Source organism: Desmodus rotundus, chromosome 10 (genome assembly GCF_022682495.2).
Source record: "Desmodus rotundus isolate HL8 chromosome 10, HLdesRot8A.1, whole genome shotgun sequence".
In the NCBI taxonomy this organism is placed as follows: Eukaryota; Metazoa; Chordata; class Mammalia; order Chiroptera; family Phyllostomidae; genus Desmodus; species Desmodus rotundus.
The window spans coordinates 87,002,559-87,022,840 of record NC_071396.1 but is presented as its reverse complement, the minus strand read 5'-3'; the positions used below and the strand labels follow the sequence as shown (position 1 = coordinate 87,022,840).

At 52.1% G+C, this 20,282-nt stretch overlaps 1 protein-coding gene across 31 annotated transcripts in view; it reads left to right on the top strand.

Annotated features, from left to right (window-relative positions):
- The window catches only part of CELF4 (CUGBP Elav-like family member 4), a 291,991-nt gene extending 276,348 nt beyond the window's left edge, over window positions 1–15,643 (top strand). For 9 of the 31 annotated variants that reach the window (XM_024580478.3, XM_024580476.3, XM_024580477.3 and 6 more), the window contains 2 exons: window positions 6,714–6,885; window positions 15,038–15,643. In XM_024580478.3, the coding sequence (XP_024436246.1) occupies window positions 6,714–6,841 (128 nt within the window). In that variant the 3' untranslated portion in view covers window positions 6,842–6,885; window positions 15,038–15,643. Of the gene's footprint in view, window positions 1–1,538; window positions 1,683–6,216; window positions 6,293–6,713; window positions 6,886–12,977; window positions 14,910–15,037 lie in introns of those variants that run through there. The other 22 variants (XM_045187666.2, XM_045187668.2, XM_045187675.2 and 19 more) reach the window with 5 other exon arrangements.
- Window positions 15,644–20,282: the final 4,639 nt, after the last annotated feature.

Genomic DNA, 20,282 nt, shown 5'->3' with positions numbered 1-20,282 from the left:
TGCCTGGGAGACAGCAGTCGGGGGCATGGGGATGGGGACAAGGGCCAAGGTGGTCTGTGGCTCAAAGGGCTGCTTTGGTGGTCAGAGGAGCCTTTGGAGGGAGGAAGGAGGAAGGTGGGAGGAGAGAGGAAGGGAAGAGAAGGGCAGAGACTTCAGAGCGAGCTCTTTGCTCCAGGGCCGGGCGACCTGGCAGTGGGGCCCTTCCCAGAGAACCAGGATGGCTCGTTCTGGCCCTGAAAGCCACGTACCAGACCACGTCGGTGCCTTACAGCCTTCACTTTTGAGCTCGCGCTTAGTTTCCACTAGCCTCTGATCAGAACCTCAGTTCTTACACGAATCTGACAAATGAAGCTATTCCTTTGCATGTCCTTCATGGGTTGGAAACCATTGAAATGACCACACTTTAAAAGGCTAACTCATATGTGGCATGCTATGCTTAAGATGGCAGGAAACATGAAGTATCTTGGAGAGACTTCCATTTCGAAGAGTTAAATTGAGCATTTGGGTTATTTAAAAAGAAAAATGTAAATCTTTAGCTACCTGGAAATTTCAGGAACCCAAGTCCTCGGCTGTGTTCAGAGCTTCTGGGGCACTGAGATTTACGAAAGAGAGGTAGAGAGAGGAAAGCACAGACACTAGAGTCAGAGGGCCTGGGTCTCTACCCTGGCTCCACCTCCTACTAGCTGTGTGACTTTTGTCAGGTGACTTAACCTCTCTGGGCCTCAGTTTTCTCATCTGTGAAGTGGAGAGGACAAGCTATAGAAGTGGCGGGGCTGTTGTTGTAACAAAGTGGGGAGCCTTTCATTTATTGAGGCTCATGGGTACCCTGGCTAATCATGGAGCCCTGCTGTGAAGACCCTCCTGCCCGGCTGGCCCACTGGAGGAGTCAGGATAAATCTTGACTTCTGCCTTCAAGACCAGGGCTGAGTCTGAGGTTTGAGGCAGGGGAAGGTGGGGCCATTGGGAACCAGATGGGAAGGAGTGGCTGCAGGCCAGGGAGGAGGACAGGCTGAGCTGCCACCCACATGGGTGCGGGAGGTGACGTGAAGCTTCTCACCCACCTGAACCAGCACCCCTGGCATGGCTGCCCCCAGCCCAATCCCTCTTTCCTCCCCTGAGTGGGGGCTTGGCAGGAGGGAGACCCAGCAGGTCCTCCCCGGTCTCCCTACCGCCACCTCTCCTCAGCACCTGATTTCCACTGCTGATCAGGCCTCGTGTTTGCCCCTTTTACTCATCACTTCTGCCCCTGGAGCCCAGAGTTACCCGGCAGGCAGCCTGTTACAAATCCATTTTACAGAAAAGGCACCTGAGGCACAGAGAGGTTCAGTGACTTGCCCAAGGGCAGAGCAGAGACCAGAGCTCAGACCATGGGCTCAGCAGCCCCCACTCTTCTTGGATCTTGGATGAGACCCCCCTTCCTAACCTCGCCCCCACCCGTCCCTGCTGCCGCTGCCTAACTCGCTCACCTCTCCTCTGTCTCTCTTTTCCCCCACCCTGCCATCCCTCCTCCCCCGCCCCACCCCCTCCCCTCACCGCAGGGCCCGAGGGCTGTAACCTGTTCATCTACCATCTGCCCCAGGAGTTTGGGGACGCTGAGCTGATGCAGATGTTCCTCCCTTTCGGTAATGTCATCTCCTCGAAAGTGTTTGTGGATCGGGCGACTAACCAAAGTAAATGCTTTGGTGGGTAAAGATAACAAACCAACTAGCTTCACCTAGGACAGGGCGGTGCTCGCACCAACTTACCGGTGTCCAACTGCTTTTAACCTGCTCCTCCACACAGCTCTCAGCGCCCAGGTGCTCCCTGCACCCCAGCCCCAGCTGCCATCTCTCACTCTTTCTCTTCTACTTTTGGCTTCTTGGCTTTCCCTGCTCACTCCCCGCCCAGCTCCCCGTCACCCCATCCCCCCTCTTCCCAGTCCAAGACATAGGTTCCCCTCCCTGCTCCAAGTCCCCATTCCCACCCACTGAGAAGGGGAGGGGCCACCTTGGGCAGCGGTGGGAGGGGGCAGCATGCAGAGTCCACCAGCAGCCCCACTCCTTCCACTGTCAGAGTGGCCCCTGCATGAAAGTGGGCACGATCCATGATCCTTGGGGATGGGGTCTGCCCAGCTGAGGCTGCTACCCTGCCTTCCCCTTGGCTTCCTCCGTCCATCTCCATGTCCTGCCCCCACCCCTCTTCTCTATCTTGCTCCTTGCTCCCCTCCTGCCATCCAATGAACTTCCTTTCCCCCACCCACCCGTCTCAGGCCACCAGAGCCACATTGTTGAAGAGTCAGGAAGAGGAAATGGTCCCTGCCCTCAGGAAGCCTCAGATCTTAGCTTAGATGGAAGTCACACCTACTCAACAGCAGTGAAATCTGCAAGGCACCAAGTAATGGAGTAACAAGAAAGGCAGGTGGATATCAAGGAAGGAAGGAATGGACAAGGGTGTGGGGCTGGGATGAGACAAGTCAAGGCCAGTGAGTGGGGCAGCCAGAGGCTGTGGGCAGAAAGAAGGGCTCAGGGGAGACCACCCGTGAGGGAGGGTCTCCGCTGGGGAGGGATTTGACAATGCAGATGATGATGTTTCATGTGGTGTGTAGGCAGTAGAAGATGGTGGGAGGTCCTGGAGCTGAGCCTAAGAGAATGAAGACACAGCTTTCAGGAAATTTTCCTGGTGGCAGGGTATTCGGTGGGGTTGGGAGGACTTGGGAGGATTTGGAGTATGGTTGTCAGATAAAATACAGGATGCCCAGTTATATTGGACTTTCAGATAAGCAATGGATGCATTTTTAGTATAAGTACGTCCCAAATGTTACAGTCAATATGACCCAAGCAATATTTGGGATATACTTACGCTAAACAAGTATTCACTATTTATCTGAAATTCCAAATTAACTGGGCACCCTGTGTTTTGATTTGCTTCAGACCGGAAGTCCCACCTCATCCCCACAGCTCTTCCCTCCATTCCTCCTTAGTCCCTCTCTCACCTCTTCTTCCACCTCCATCAGCCCTTCCTTCTGGGGCCAGAGCCACTCATGATTCACCAAGGACTGAGGAGTCCAGTCCCCAGAGACCCGCCTACGGAACCTGAGTCTACCAGGAGCTCAGTATCTCCAGGTTGACGCCCAGAATCAGGGGCTGCGAGGACAGAATAGGAGCTGGCCAGGGAACCCAGGTGGAGGGAGAAGGTACAATGGTATAGGAGCATCAGGAAGAGCATGTTGAGGAAATTCCAGTTTGGGGACCAACTTACCAGAATCATGAAGGGCTTGAGGTCTTAGAGCGTGTCTGACAGAGCAGTCAAGATCTTTGCTCCATTGTCCCTTCCCCTGGAAATTTGTGGCACTTCAGTGGCAAAACGTTGCCTCAGTAGCTCATTTCTCTTTGAGTACTGGGAAAACAAAGCCAAAGAAAAAGACAGGGCTGCACCCCGTCCCCTCTCCCCTGTCCCCTGCTTGAGAAGTATTTCTTCTGACGAATCACAATTACATATGCAAAAACAACAAACTGGAGATCCTTGCATTTGCCCTTTAAGTAAGCCTCAGATGTTACATAAAATCAAAGAAGACCCGTAAGAGCCCACAAAGCACTGGGCACGTAGGGTAGAGCAGGCTTGGTCTCTCTAGCCATACCCTTGGTACATCTGTGCTGCCCCTGGCTGCCCCTATGTCAGAGCAACCCCGCTTTTCAAAGGCATTTCCTTAGAGCCTGCCCAAACACCACCTCGCCGTTAGCCTGTTTAAGTACTCCAGGACCGAGGTTTTCGCCTGCTTTAAAAAAAAATCTTCTGAATTCCTCTACTCTGGCTCTTTTCTCTCTTTCTCAATGAGCTTCCAGTGCTATATATCCACCATGCTTGCTTGGCCCAGCAGTTTCTCCTTAAGCCTCTTGGGTTTTGGTTTGCACCTGAGCCTTCTGCAACTCTCCCAGAGGCCTTTTGTGTGAGAATCAACTCCAGCACGCACTCAGGGACAAGTCATTTCACTCTCTGAGCCTCAGTGTCCGCGCGTGTGAGAGACGGGGGCTTTAGCTGTCTGCCCTCAGGAAAGTTCTGAGGTTATATGAGACAGTGTGTGTGATGGGCTTGGCCAGAGTGGACCCTCAAGAAGTGCTAGATCTCTCTCTATTCCCCCAAAGAGGGGCCATTTTGTTGTAAATGTGGTCCTATGTTCAAGTGAATCCCTCTAAGAGCCCACTTGCTTTTTATAAATATAAACGGAATCTTCCAAAGGCTTTTGTGAGCATTCGTGCAGCACTAATTGTTGCTAAGTTCAAAGAAGGGCTGGGCGAGGACACTAAGAGGAACTCCTACCTGTGGTCTGGGAGGCAGGCACTTTCTCAAGGTGGGAGGAATGGGGAAGGGACTCCGGGGAAGGCAGACTTACAGTAACCCTGGGAGAGGGTGCTCAGGGCCTGCCCGTCACGGGCAAGCTCCCTGCCCAGGCTGCTAGCCAGTTAACAAAATTAGTTGAGGAAGAAAGGTTCTTTCAAGCCTGGAGTCCTTCCCAACCCCCAGGCCTCTGGAGACTCTAGATTCTTCCACCAAGTCTGGCCTTTCCTCCTCCAGGACCCCTCTGCCCCTTCTTCCCCACCCGGTGGCTGCCCCTCCTTTTATACCACAGCACCTCCAGCCCCCTTTGTCTTTCTCCTGTGTCCTCCTTAGCAAAAACAGCCACCAAGTGCGGGTAGGAGGTAGCAAGGCAGAGTCAGAGCTGGTCGTGCTGGTGGGTCAGAGGAGGAGGGAGGGGTGTAACCTGCCACCCAGTTAGGCTATCTTGTCCCCACAGGGAGAGAGGTTTTAGTTCAACCACCCGCGTTAGTTTGGGGGAGAGCAGTATAACAGACACATCTCACGTATTTGAAAACTGGTCTGCTCTGCTAACAACTTGACTAGCCATCAGAGGAGAGGGGCCAGGAGGGGATGAGAGGAGAAGGTGGGAGGATTATTCACACTAATCTTCAACTACGGATAATCTCTCCTATCTATGTCGGCATATGGACTTATACAGATGTTGGTTGTGTAGCTTTGGGACGGGCTCGGACCGGTTCCACGTGAGCTCACCCGCTCTTGAGCGCGCTCACATGCACGTACCCGCCCCCGTCTCTGATGGTGCAGTGCTGCAAGAGCAAATATGAGCAAATGCTGGAAGGACGCAAAAGGAAGAGAAAAGAAGCCACATGGGGAAAGTGTCTGGGGCAAGATAAATAGGGAGAAACAGCCACCACAGGGGAGAGCGAGGGAGGTACCAGGGACAAGTAACCAAGAAGACAGCTTCTACTTCAGTGGGTCTATACATCTATCCCTTATATATCTAATGCTATTCCGGGCCAAGCACCCCAAATGAGGCAGGTTTGCAGGATGGCCTGGGAACTTTGCCAAGCTTAGTTTCATATATTTTGCAAGGAGATTTTATAGGAGAGATAAATAAAAGGCAGATTTTACAGGAGAAAAGGCCTCTAAGTCAAATAAATTCCAGGAAATACTAAGTTAAACAAAGAGATAAAGTTTTACTTATTAGAGAAGTTGGGGTGGGAGGTAGGTGTTTTTATTTGTGCCTGAGCTGTCCCAGAGGGGCCTGGCTATAAGTCTACCTGACCACGGAAGCCCCTTCTCAAGGAGCACCTGCTAGGGCCATTCTGGGAAATGCTGATGTAGCTTGTAGTCTCCAAGGAGACACGTCCAGAGTTTCAGAAAGGGGACCTCGAAATGAACTTTGGGAACCTGATCCATCTCCGTCTGGGAACTTGGTGTTTCAGAAGGTGACTGGGAGCCATGGATGGTTCTATATCCCATCCTGGAATGTTGGGAGGAATGAAAGGGTGAGAAAAACTTCTGCAGGCTCTTCACTGATTTTTTACTGATAGTGTTACTATTATTATTGTTATGGGGAGGTTATAGGGGACACATTAACTGGCGTATGCTTAGTCCAGGGCAACAGCACCTGCTCCTTGGGCTTGGAATTGTACTAAACACGAGGGAGATGCCTGAGAGCCCCTGAGTAGGAGGTGGTGGGTTAACGCGAGTCGGTCTGGCTTGAACCCCAGTGTCCCCCAGAGCCCGGTGGGGGACAGCCTCGCCCAGGACCGGGAGGGGGTGGGGGTCCGCGAGGACTGCCCGCCTCTGCCCTCCCCTGTGGCCGGGCGGCACTCGCGAAGCGGGCGGCCCGAAACGCGGCGCAGTTTTCTCCGCGGTGCCTCCCTCCCGCCCCCTCGCACGCCTCTCTCTCCCCAGGCCGGCACCCTGTGCCCTCCCGCTGCCAGGCCCCCTCCTGTCAGGGAGGACAGTGTCCAATAAACTCCACCCTCAGGTGTGTCCGCCCTGTCCCGCCCCACCACAGGAGAGGGCTGAGGTGCCGGGGCCGGCCGGGGTGGGGGGCGCGCGCCTGTCCGAGCCCCGCCGCCCGGCGGGCTCCCCGCTCGGGGGAGAGGGCGCCGCCCGAAGCCGAGGTGGAGCTGGGAGGCCTGGCCGGGCCCGGCGGGTCCGCGAGGCTGGGAGCCTCGGAAGCTCCAGCCCCGGGAGGGGCCACGCGCACGTGGGCTGGAGGGGGTGGGGGTGAGGCCGGCCGGGGCGGGGCCCTGGGGGAGGAGCTTCGAGCCCCGCCTCCGCCCGCAGGCGGGCGGGGGGCAGGGAGGGGCCGCCCTCGGCCCCGCAGACCTTCTCCCCACCCACCCCTCCCGGCCCCCGCAGCCCAGTGGAAACCCAGGCCCTCGTCCCTCGTGTCTCGCCAGGCTTCGTGAGCTTCGACAACCCGGCCAGCGCGCAGACCGCCATCCAGGCCATGAACGGATTCCAGATCGGCATGAAGAGGCTCAAGGTGCAGCTGAAGCGGCCCAAAGACGCCAATCGCCCGTACTGAGCGCCGGCGGGAGCGTCCCCCGGGGGAGACTAGGACTCGCACAGGTAACCGGGGACGGCCGGGGCGCGGGGACGGGGGTTGAGGGAGGGGACACCGGACGGACCCGCCGCCTCCCCAACCTCCGTGGGCTGGACCCTCGGGGCTTGTGTCTTGGACCCGCTGCGCCCGTCTCCACCAGCTCATCGCCCGGTGCCTAGGGGCAGGAGGAGAGCTGTGGTCATCCCGGGAGACATGGGCATGGCCATCCCCCGGCCGCAGAGCCAAAAGGAGCTGGAGGGAAGCGTTCTGAGAAGGTGGGGGAGGCATGGGCCTGCGTCTCCAGGTCCACATTGGCAATCCTCTTTCCCAGGTGGCAAGCTCAGGGCTGGGAGAGTTTGGGGACAGCAGAATAGGCCCTGCAGAAAGCTGTAGCCCTCTTCTGGGGCCTTCTCCCAGAATCCCTGTCTGTCCCTTCCCCAGCTCTCCTGCTGGGAGGGTTGGTGGTCTTTAGACACTTGATCCCCTCACCCCTCCAATTCCTCATAGCTCAGTCTGGAGAGGAGGGACAGAAGTTTTCAAAGGGAACCTTACCAAAGAACAAAACTGGACAGGGCAGAAGCTGAGCATGGAGAAGGTGAAGCAGCAGGTCCACTTACCCTGCCTGCTTTACAGAGGCCATGATGAGTGGGCAGTCGTCACCGCTTCTGCTCAGTCTGGGTCCTGCCTGGCAGCCAGACTGCCAGGCCACCTATTCCCCTGGGCGAAGCGGCTCCCTGGGGAAGCGGGGAGGGGTGAGCTGCACCAGGACATCAGAAGTCCACTTTCAGCCTGGTGTGAGCTCCTGCAGGGTCAGCTCATTCTCAAGCCAGAGATAGGCTGCCCAGCCCTCTGCCCCTCCATTCCTTCAGTGTACTGTGCACCAGGTACAGGCGGGTACTTGGGACTCAGCCCTGAGTCGGACCAGTAAGAATCCTTGTCCTAAGCAGGAGAGAGAGAATAAACAATGATATGGTCAAAGAGTAAATTGTACAGGGTGTCAGAGTCCTTTGGTTACGGTTAAAATCAGGGAGTCAGGGTAGGCCTTGTTGAGAAAGAGGCATTCAAGCAAAGACTTCAAGAAGTGAAGCGGTAGCCCTGTCAGTGTCTGCAGGAGAGCGTCTTCTCTTTGAGGGCCCAGCCTGGTGAGGACAGGGTGGTGGATTCGAGGAGCAGCAGCAGGCCAAGGTGGGGGGAGGGGAGTAATTACAGGGGCACGGTGAGAGAGGAGGCCCAGAGGTGAGGAGGGCCACCTCATGGAGGATCCGCAGGCCACTGTATGGATTTAGGCCTGTCCTCGGAAATGGGGGTTAGGGGGTAGGGGCCATTGGAGATCTCTGAGTGGAGAATGATGTGATTAACCTGCATTTCAGCAGGACCACTGGCTGCTGTGTTAATAGATTGCAGGGCCCAAAGCAGAGGTCTAGTGCATGGACTGCTCAGCCCAGCTGACAGCAGTTGACGTGGTACAAGGGAGCTGAGTTGTAGACATGCGTGGAAGGCAGAGCCAAGATGCTGTTTGTAATGAATGAGGGGTGGGTTTGAGAGAAAGAGGAGTCAAGGATGACACCTGGCTTTTGGCCCAAGTGACTGAAAGAGCAGGGTTGTGCCTGGAAATGAAGAGGGGGAGGGAGACAAATCAGGCATGTGAGAGTTAAACATTCCAGGGGAGGGTCCGACTGTGGAGCTGGAGGTCTGCAGTTTCCTATTCTCCCCTCAGATGCCACCACTGCCGGCAGCACACTCTTCATCCAGCCAGGAGCGGCTGCCAGTACTCAGCTTCTACTGTAGGGGGTGGCTGAGCCTCTACCCTCTGCAAGGCTGGAGAACCAAACCTGCCTCTCTTGCCTTCTGAGTTCCCACTCCCTGCCCATCTCTGGTTGTGTGAAGACACAGATACTCATGTTCACTCAGAGTGTGGGCACCTTCCTGTGCCAGGCACTGGGCACCACGCTGGGTCACCATCCTGCCCACAAGGAGCCTCTGGCTCTGTGCACACGCAGACCTCAGGATACAGCCAGCGGATGGGTGCATTTCCAAAGGAGGGGAGGGGCGACTCAGTGAAAGGAGCCCTTTCTAGGTCTAAGGCATGACCTGGGTTGGGGTGCTTCCCCTCTTGGGCTTCCATGTTCTTACTAATGAAAGCAAGGTGTTGGAGTCATCAGAGAGTTTTAAAGAGGGGGTGTGTTCTAGCGTAGTGCCCCGAGGTTGTGATGGGCCTCTAGCTCTCCTAAAGCAGCCTGTTTTAGCCTCCTAGACCTCATGTAACGGAAACCTAAGCAAGAGTAGAGCCTTTAGGTGGGAGAAATTCCCAGAGGAAGGGATGAGGAAAGCAGATTGGTTGTTTGGGACCTAAGGTCGGAAGTGGCCTTCAAGGTGGAGCCAGCAGACAGTCATACTTGGGATGGAGGCTTTGGAGGAGTAGTTTAAACAGCAAAGTGGGTTCTTCCACCAGAGAATAGAAAGGCCAGAAAGGTGAGAACCACAGACTTCCCCACAGTTCTTATCACGCGTGAAGCACCGTTCCTGTAGGGAGTAACTGTAAGGTACAAGAATATAGCTGCAATTGCCTAGAAGGTACGTAGTGGTATTAGTCCCATTTTACAGAGAGATCACTGGTAAGTCACCTTTCCATCAGCCACTAAGCAGTAGAGCAGTGATTTGAAGCTGGGGGCTGAGTTCCAGAGGCTGTGCTCTTAGCCCCTTCAAGGAAGGAGAATGATACCCCCCACTGCTGTCACCCCCCCGCACCCCCCGCCCCCGCAGAGTGTCCTGGATATCAGAGGGACGTGTCAGACATCCCACTTCTCAGGGGTCAGCCATCTGACTACCTCCTCCCTACTAACTCTGTAATAAAGTTGGCCTTTAATTTCCATGTAGATGGCATTTTAACATGGTGCTTTCAGGCTTCGCACCCCAAGACAGTCAGAGGCTGTCACAGAAGGAGGGGCTAAGAAGATAAGGGGCAGGCTTGGGGATTCCAGTGGGGAGTGACTGCTGTCCACTTGCCAGCAAGGGCGGAAACAGCTGTAAAAGCACCTACAAACTGCACAGTTTTACAGGTTAATGAAAGGGGCATTTAGAAAGGTTAAGTCCTAGGTGCTCAGAAGGACAGGGCTAGCCTGAGAGGGGACTGAGGGGCACGCTGTCACTAGGAGCAGAGAGGGGACGGGGCCAGGGATCTCCAGGCCAGGGTTGGCCACCACAGTGGTGAATCAGAAGGTGCAGCAGGCCTGGTGGCCAGGGCCAAGTCAGAGTGAGGATGTGGCGGTTCTGGGGAAGGAGAGGAGCCCCAGCAGGGCAGCTCTGGGGGGTGTGGTGCGGCGCCGCTGTGGTTCCCCAGAGTGAGGTTCTGGTGGGTGGAATGGGGTTGGGTCTCCTGAGTGTAGATCTCTTTCCCCTTCGGGTTCCTGGCCTTCCTGCTGCCCCTGCCCCTCAGGTTGCTTGAGCTTATTTTGTGCTAAGTTGGAGTTTCTCCAAAACTTTACCAGGAATCTAAGAGGAAGGAAACAGAGACAGGAGAAATGGGCAAAATCGTGGACATGGCCAGGTCTACAGCCATCAGGCAGAACACCCAAATCCCTTGTCCCGACCTGGCATCTGAATTGGGTCAGCCTGGCCATCATGCCCTCACCCAGGCCATGATGAGTTGGAGCCTCCCAGGCCTGATTGAAGCTCCCCCATGCCAGTCAGTGACTCCTTGCAGGGCTGTGCTCTGTGAGGCTCTTCAGGAGGGTGTCCTGGAGGGGTCTCCCAGCAGGAAGAGGCACAGCTGTTCCCTAGTGGAGAGAGTAGTCAGCTGTTTACATAAGGAACCCCAGGGAGGCTCCTTAGGGGCTGAATGAGTGTGAGAGAGAGAGTGTGTGTCAGGACCAAGTGAGTGTGAGAGATGAGTGTATGAGAAAGTTTCCTGGGTTGAGCTTTAAGGAAGGGCTGTGTGGTAGGCAGGCTGGACCCCTGGCACCCAGGACAGTGCCAGGCCCTGAAGGGCAGATGGGGGACACCTGGGGGCAGGCAGAGGAGCACAGCAGAGTGGGGAGAAGTAGGTACCTGTGAGGTGCTCAGGACTGGGAGGAGGGGGGAGGGGTGAGGGGGGTCCCCAGGGTTCCCTTAGTTGTACTTACCATAGCTGACACCTGATGGTCCTGCCCTTCTCCGTTCTTAGGCCTCTTCTCACACCCAAAGGGCCCTGCCAGTTGGGTATCCTGGGTGGGTCTAAGGGCTGTCTTCCAGGATTGGTAAAGCAGGGGAGGGTGGCATGTCAGGACTCCGTGGGCATGCAGTGGGCCCTGGTCTGCATGAGGGGGAGCTGTTGCTGGAAGAGCAAGGGCCCAGCTTGGCCGGGCAGGTCAGGCAGGGGTCTGGGGAGGAAAAGGGGCTAGGAGCTCTTCTGTGAAGGCAGAGCTAGAGGCCGGTTTTGGGCTTAAAATAGTCACCTCTCAGCTACTTTGCAGCTTATCCACACTGACACTTCACCATCCCAGGCTTCCCTTCCACCTTCCCTTGAAGGAAAACAAAGCTGAGAGTGCAAGTTGGCTGTAGCTGCATGTAGAAGCCTGGTGGCCAGGAAGCCCTGCAGATAAACCTAGTGCCTGAATGCTGCAGTGGAGGGGGACGGGAGCAAGGTCAATGGTAACCATGACAAGGGGATAGGACTGGGGCCCTGTCCCCACCCAGACTGTGAAGTTGTGAGGAGTGCAGAAGACCACTCAAAGTGGAATTATTTGATAATACTTGATAGGAAAGGGAATCTAGCCTCAGCCACCTAGCGCTGCACCATTAAAGAAGGCAGCCAGGGCCTGTGAGATGGGTCAGCCTAGAAAGCTGTACGTGGAGGGCTGTGGGGAATGGAGAGGGAGAAGGTGGAGTAGGGGAGTTCAGCAGAGCGAAAGTGGCAGCAGCAGAGACTGGAGACCCAGGGCCATAGCACTCCCCTCTGGGGGACTGTCCTGGTTTGTCTTGTCTACCCTGCAGGGCGCCCTGCAGTCTTCCGTATGACCTAACCGTGGGTTACAGCTGCAGAGCCTTCTATAGGCTCCACGTGCCCAGAAGCAGCCTCACTTGGTCCACATGGGCCACCTTGGGAACACAGCAAAGGGTGTGAGGTGATCGTGAAATGAAATCTATAGGACCAGAGCATGTCTGTAGATTTCTAGGAACATTGATGTGATTGCCTCTAAATCTGAAAGCCAAACATGTTCACTTGCTGAAGGTTCTGAGGAAAGAGGGTTAAGGCAGAGCAGAAGGGCAGACAATCATAACATCATACAGTGGGTTCTCTTGGAGTGGAGACACCCTTCTCTGGGGACGGTGGCCAAGAGGGACCTGAAGGGTGGGAGGGCTGCGTTGCTGCCAGTGAGGACTGTACTATGACAGCAAAGTGCCTCATGGATGGACCTCATGGATCCAACAGTCACCTTAGCCAGCCTCTGACCTACCTGGCAAAGCAGGGTCACCCTGACAGCCCCCACCTGCTGGTCCACAGGCTGAAGCCACAGAAGGCTGGGGAGGTGAGGAGAGCTCGGCGCCGGGGGAGAGAGAAAGAATCAAGGGTGACAAAAAGCAGAGACGTGCTCCCCGATCTGCTTGCTGGCCAAGGTGGTTCGAGGGGCTGTTCCATTTTTTTCTGGCCCCCTCACCAGACTGCCCACGCCCCTCCTCCCCAACGCATGTTGGATGCCCTTAGTGGCCCTGTGTGAGGTTCTGCTACTGTTCACAGTGTGCCACGTGTCTGCATAAACAGCTGTGCGTGTACGTGTGTGTGTTGATGTGCCCATGTCGTTCGTCTGCCGGCTTCCTCCATCCTTTGAGTTCTTTTCAGTTCTCTTATGATTTGACTGCTGTTCTCTCATCAGAGCTTTTAGATTGATGCTGTGGTCTGGTGCTGTATAAATATTTTTCCTTTTAATTTTGTTTTAACTTCTTCCTTGCCCTTCTTCACCCTCTCCCCAACTCTCCCTGCCCTCCCACACTCCCCTCTCCCCTCCCCCCTGCCCTGCCTCTTCCTCCCCCCTTGCCCACACTCTTGTCCTCTCTCTCTCTCTCTCTCTCTACATATATAAATATATATATAAATCTTTTCTTCTTTTGTCATTCAATCAAATTCCAACAACCCAACCAGGGCCAGTCAAATCCACCACAGTCTCGCGCTGAGCTAGGAATAAAGTTCACGTAATCACATGAGAGTGGAGAAAACAGTCCCCCATCCGTAAGTTCAAATCAACTCAAAGTTCACAGTGTGACATGATGGCGTCATGTAACAAGGCTAAGAATCGGTTGCATGACAATTGCCGTCAAGTTTCGTGGAGGTGCTGTGATTGGAGCGTTTTTCTTGGATGTTGTATCAGTTGATGATTGGCCAGTCATGATCACACGTGCATTCTCTTGACTTTTGTGCTGCCACGACCTTTTTTGCTGTGCTCATTTTTGTTTCGTTCTTGGTGCTTGCAGTGGTTTTACTTTCTGTTGTTTGGTTTTTCTTGTTCAGCGTTTTTTTATGCTTCTCTAGATGTCACATGGAGAAAAAAAAAACAAAACAAAAGCACAAAAAAAAATGGTAAAAATAAAGATGAATTCCTAAATTATCGAACATGGGATCATTTAACTGTGCAAACCATTATTTTTTTTTCTTAAAAGTAATGAAAACATCTTAAAAAATGCGTGGTTGATTTACTTGCACTTGAAAATATTGTGATTTTATTTTTTTCTAGAAATTTGGGGGCCTTTTTCAATTGACACTTTCCTGGGTCTGGTCTTTTTCCAGTTAGGCCATTTTCAATCTCACTTCAAAAGGAAAAACAAAAAAAAACAAAAACAAAATCTCTACAGTAACAGAATGATAAAAAAAAAATTCTAAACCAAAAAAGTAGAGTACAAAGCCAGAGGCCTCTGAGAGAGAGCCTGGTATCAATTGTAAGGTTTGTATTGTAGCCACTTCTGCTAAATTAAATGCGGGGCGGGGAGGCCGGGGACAGGGGTGTTGGGAGGGTTTTTTGGTTGGTTTGGAAAAAACAGTCCTGACAAAAGCAAAATGCACCTTTTTGTTTACAACTGAAAAAGGGTCCTTGACAAGTGTTTTTTGATTTTATTATTATTTTCTTTGGTGTTGTAATTGTTTAGACTGCTGTGTACGGTTTGCTGTTTGTTGAATCAACAGTGTGAAAAACCTGCCAGCATGGATTGATATACGCATGACGTTGTCCCCTCAACTGGGGGCTTTGCAGTTCTAACTCTCTTGATGTAACCAGTCACCCCCATGTATAAGTGGAAGCTGCTTGCTAGAATGGAGATGAGTCTCATTTGTTAATTCACAATGATTAAGCATTCTCCTTCTGATTCTAGTCAGATCATGATTTTTTTCCTTAAAAGCAAAACACCAAAAAGCCACCATTCAAAAGAAAATTGAGAACTAAGTCTGATGATTAAATCCATTCTAACTTCTGTTAGGATCTCCCCGTCCTCCCCCTTGAAGTTCTGAATTTCCTCTAAATTCCCTGGCATGTATGAGAAAAATATTGTGTGTGTGTGTGTATGTGTGTATCTATGCATATACATACACACATATCCATGTATATCCACATATGTGCAGGTGAATATATTCTACACATATATCCAGATATACATATATATACATAGCCTCGCAAATAGTTACTGACTTGGGGAAAGAAGTGGTTGGCTGGAAACTGGGCAAGGATTCAGCAAAATTCACCTCAGGGATTTTTCTTCTTTTTGTTCAGTGCGGGAGGGGTGGGCTGGGCTGCTAGATTTTTGCTGTCACATTTGCTAGGCTTCTGTATACATATTGTATCTGGGCTAGATCCCTCAGAGATCAGTTTAATTATGAATTCATATGCCACAGTCCCAAATTCTCCCCTTAGACCGAGCCATCCCCAATTCAGAACTCTAAAGGAACCCAAATCGAGACCCCTCTCCCAACTGCTAAGCCTCAGCCAACAACCAGCGCCAGTAGGCCTCCCAGAGCTTTTTCACTCTGAGCGGAAGAGTCGATTTCTTCTTCACGTATCATGATCATGACTAATCCTCATACTGGTCTCTCCCCTCCCTCCCGCCACCCCCCAGAGCTCCCCCCCTCCCCGACCCCCAGGCAGGCTCCTTTTGGTGTTTGGATGCATTTTGTGTTTCCTCTCTTGGCTTAATCAGCCCTGATTTTCTTCATTTTAGGGCAGGATGCTGAACGGGCTACATTAAAAAACAAACCTCTCTCTCTCTCTATTTATAAATGAGAACTGTTGGATGACACCTTTGACATATCAGCCAATATCAATCAAGCTGAGGACTCCAGACACTCTGTGACTGTAACATTTCTTCAAGGAAAGTATAGCGTCTATGGAGTTCAGAGGGCACGTGTTTGGGGGAAAATACTTATGACTTAAAGAAGAAGATGAAGAAAAATGAGAAAAAAACACACAAAAAAGGCAACTTTTAAAACAAAATAACTTGAGACCAGATGGGGAGGCTGAAGGGCTGGGAACTGGAAAGAGACGCTGCTTACCGATCCCTGGGGCTTTTCCAGCCCGTGGACGCCTGAGGCAGGCTGGGGCAAGCGGTGTGGCGGGACCTGGTCCCCAGGGGGCGGCTGGGAGGCCGCCACTGAGCATCTCTATCTGTCATTCCTTTAGCTATTTAGGGACCAAAGGACCAAACTTTTTATTGCAGATGTGTAGCTCTATGTCAAATAGAGGGGGAACGGAGGGGAACCTCCTTCCTGCCTCCTGGCTGTTCTTGAAACAGCTTAGAGCGATTCTATGAAAAATGTAATAAAAAATTTAAAAAAACCAAAAAATCACAAAAACACAAAAAAAGAAAAATAATGCTTAAATGCTTTTAAAACAGCAAGATAATAGTTCTTTGATACTTTGAGAGGCGCTTTGATTACCCTCATTCAAGTCTAAGACACTTTCCTATGGTTTTCTGTATTGTATGTCTGGAGGGAGTTGTTAAGACGAACAAATTGGTGGATATTGGGGGAAAGCAACAAAAATATTAAAACTCATTAACCGTGAAGTGTGAGAAAACAAAGAGGGGAACAAAAGGACTTACAAGGCAAGAGAATTGTTGTGAAAAATCTGTAAATGCTTCTAACTCTTCCCCCCCTCTTAAAAACATAATAGTTGTACAGAATTTTAAAAAGGAGAAGTTTAAAATACCTATATCATAGAAGAAAAATTAGAGGAAAGCAAAAAATAAAAAAATAAAAAAGGAAAAAAAAACTTATAGAAGTTAGCGTTACTGCTAAAATCCCAGATGTTGTAGGACTGTACTTTTGTAGAGTTTAGACTGAGCATCAATCCCTTCTCCCCGCGAGTGCTGTCGGATGGCGACACCATTGACCCCGAGGGCCAGGCTGACTGGCCAGACCTGTGGGCTCCTGGCTGCCCCCGACGGTGGAGGCCCCACCCTGGGCAGGAAGGCCCGCCGCAGCTGCAGCCACCCTCGCCTCGCTTCGCTCCGGAGCTGCGTGCTCGCCCGCTCTCCGCAAGCCCTGGACACCTTCTGCTTCACTCGCCTTCCATGCTTGCTCCAGAGACTTTCCGGGCAAGGGAGACCTGGGAACTTTCATCTTAAAACAACGAAACAACACACACACACAAAAACCTTAAACAAGAGAGAGAAAAATAAACAATCTTTGAAGAATTTCTGAAACTGTTTACAAGGAATTTTGAAAAACAGGGATGTTTAAATGATGCCGGCTCTGTTTTTCTGTAAATAAATTTGCATATTTTGTAGGACTTTTAATTGTAATGATAGAGAAAAAAACAAGGAAAACTATTTAATGAAAGCACGATATTTATCTTTGGTAAATGACTTTAGAGCAGTTAAAAAAGACATTGCTTAAAAAACTCAGAATCAGAAAAAAACACTGATTTATTTAAGAACACATATATTTTAAAGTATAACATATTTATTATAATTTATTTGCACCGTTGGGAAGACTTGCTTTGGCATTCTGCCTCGGTACCCTCCTCTCGTTGACGTCCAGTTCGTCTGGAGGCCAGAGGGCTCGTGGACCTACCATTTTTTCCCTTTTTTGTTTTAGACAAACAGTGATCTGGTTTCTCTCGGGCCTCTTGACTTTCCTTTCTTTCTGGTTTGTTGGTTCATTATTTTTAAGTTTTTCTTTTTCTTTCTCTTGGCTCCTCCTTTTAGGATGTCCAGATGTTGTAAAAAAAAAAAAAAAAAAAAACAGCTGCAGTTCAGTACAACTGCTCTTTTCACACTCGACTCCCTAAAACTCCTTGTGACCTTCTGTAACTATTGGATGACGCTTTCTCCAGCTTAGCCCTAAATAAAGCACAGTTTAAAAAAAAAAAAAAAAAAGAAGACTCCTTTTCAGTGGTCTGTGCTTCTCGGAAGGAATCTGGCCTGCTGTGCCTCACGGCCCCACGGCTGGCCACGGAATCTGCCTGCCGCCCATGTTTCCCCCCTAGGCAATGTGGAGGGCTTTCCGGGAGGTGATGGGAACCATAAAAGGAGGTCCTGTTCCATACTTAGAAACATTTCTTTGCACTGATGTGTCTCTGAAAGTCTTCACGGCAAACCGGTATTTTTGGCTCCCTGGCAGGGCTGGCCACAGGGCCCAAACACAACAGAGAGTCCCCCTTTCCTTGCTAACAGGAGGAAACCAAGGCCACCTGCCCTGAGTGCAGGTGGGGGCAAAGCGCTGGGAGGCATTGGGAAGGGAGGCAGTGGAGGCAGGGACCACAGGTAAGGAAGAAGGATGAGGACACGACCCAAAACTTGCCACCAGGCACTTTGCTTTTGGTCCTCACCTCCCACTGAGTTGCCAGTTTGCGTGGATGGAGGAAACCTAGGATTCCAGATGGCGCCCTCAGAGTTAGGGCTCTGGTGGGAGGGAGCACAGAGGCAGGAGGTTTCCGGGGTGCTGCCCACCTCTCTATCACGACAGAGAATGTCCAAACCCTGACGCCAGAGGAGGTTTGAGAAGGAAGGTAATGCAGCATGAGGGGCTCTGGATGAGGAAGGGCATGAACCCGGACTGGGGGAGGGGAGGTGGAGAAGAGGGAACAGTGTCTTCTGAGGTGATGCACAACAGCCACAAGCCCACTTCAGGCCCCGTCCTGGCCCATCTCACCCCCTCCCCCACCACACCCTCATCTCCAGCCTGCAGCCCTGCAGCCCTGCAGCCCGGTCTAGGAATGGGCAGACTCCCACCTAGGGTCTCCATTTCCCTCCATGCAAGGTGCAGGGAAGCTGTGTGGTTTCAGGTGCCTGGCTGGAGAGACAAAGGTCTTTGTCTGTGTCTGTTCCCCCTTCTGAGGGAGAGTGGGGAAGGGCTTCTGCCCTTACCTGTCTTCCCTCAGGGAGAGTGATGGGGAGTGGAGCTCAGAGCCCCGGCTGCAGAGCAACGCCTGGAGCCCTGTGTTCTGTCTCATCTTCCTTGCCAGGGCCGGGCCCAAGTCCGTGTTTCTCACACGAGCCTGTGAAACGTTAGCCTGGGGAGAGAAGGCCTTCACGCGGAATGGGCCAGGCCTTCCAGCCTGGACTTGAATGTGGAGGTGGTTTGCAGATGAGATTCTCCCTGTCCCCTAAACTAACCCACACTCCTCCCGGCCCGGGTTCCGGGTTCCAGCCGCTGGCCGAAAGGCCTGGTGACAGCCTGCTCTGCCCTTCTGGGAGCCTGTGGGGCTCTGGACTTTTTGGACAAATTCACTGCAAAGGGCTGGAGGTCAGACTGGGGCTTATGCTACCATGCGAGGAATGGAAAGGTGTTTTTAAAGGAATTCTTTGAGTTTTAAGCCTCATACTATTCAAAACTGAGGTTTCTATTGGACATTTGCAACCAAAAGGCAATGAGTCTGCCAGAGGATGACAAACCTCAACAGCTCCTCCTCTGTCACTGTCCCAGACCCTAGGGAGCCTCAGTGGCCTCCCCAGACAGCCCCTGGTTTTTGGTTTCTACCTCCTCATGGTGGACCCTTCCCTCTGGCACAGCCCTCCCCACCTCCACTGCCCCTGGAGCTGCGCCCAGGGGCCTGGGGTGTGAAGCAGGTCATCCAAATTCTGTTCTGATCCAGGCATGGTTGACTGAGAGGAGGGATGAAAACACAGGGCCTAGATATGACTGAGTCCATTCTAGAAAATAAACTATTTAAAAACCACACTCGAAATAACAAATGGATGCATGGCACAATTAAGAGAGAAGACAACTTATTAACCTCTAGAGGAAAGCCACAGATTCCTTGAACACTTGCTGAAAACCGTCAGGTTGGTTTGCATACTGTCACAGGGGGTCGGGGATCCCGCAGCTCATCCATCATCCCCAGGTTAGGAATCCCTGGTTTGCAGTGTTAAGAAAACCCAAGACACAATTCTCATTAACTTCTGCTTATATTCTATGGCTTATATTCCTCTGCTGTGACTCTACCTGCAGTGTGTAATTCCTTTATAGCTCCCCTATTTTTAAAATACTTTTTATTATAAACCTCTTATCTCAAACTTAATGAAAAGTAGAGATACTTGCATAAAGAACTTCCATGTACTCACTGCCTACTGTCAACAGCTCATGAGTCCTTTCCAAGCAAATCCCAGCTATACAGGCATTCCATGAGTAGATACCTCAGTCTCCCCTCAAGGTCTCGCTGCCGCATGGATGTCCGAGGGCAGGCTCTGGCCTGTGGGGCCGCTGCACCCTCACTGTGGAAGTATTGGGGGAGCTGCAGCCTCTCCCAGCCTTACTGGAGGGTGGGCCCTGTCCCCAGTTCCCTCCAGCCTGTGCAGGGTGGCACTTTCAAGGGCCTTTCCACTTTTCATCTGCCCCTTTGTACTCTTATCTTCTCTCTCACTTCTTTCTTCTCTCCCTTCTCCTCTGCTTCCTCTGTGATGCTCATGTGAAAAGAAACTGTTTACCAAGACCTTTCAGTTAATAGCTCCCCTCTCCTTGGTTTCTTTAAAGGTCTGACTTTCCCCCTATCCTGAGCTGGACCTCACTCCTGCACACAGAGCAGAGTGGAGCGAGACAGATGTCCCAGGGCTTCCCCACATGCAAGAGTGGCCCCAAGTCCTTGTAGGCAAATCTGCACTCCTCCTGACATGGGGTCTGTGGGGCCTTCATGGGAATTGCACCTGGACCAAGCCCAAGTGAGCATTCTCCCAGGGGGAAAGGTGGATAAGTGACATCTGGGCAGTGAGCTCAGGGACTCTCCCTGCATTCCCCCGCCCAAGGTGACAGCATCAGACTTGCTTGTGAATGCCATTTGTCTGTCTCCCAAAACGGAATCTGCCCCAAATAAACATTAGCGACCACTGATGTCCCACCTTCGACAGACTGCTCATCCCTGACAGTCAGATCCTCGGTCAGGGCATATTCACTGCCTGCCTCAGTGGGTTAAGGAAGGAAGGAAAGAACACATTACAGACAACTGAAGGCACGTTCCAAAGAGGTAGG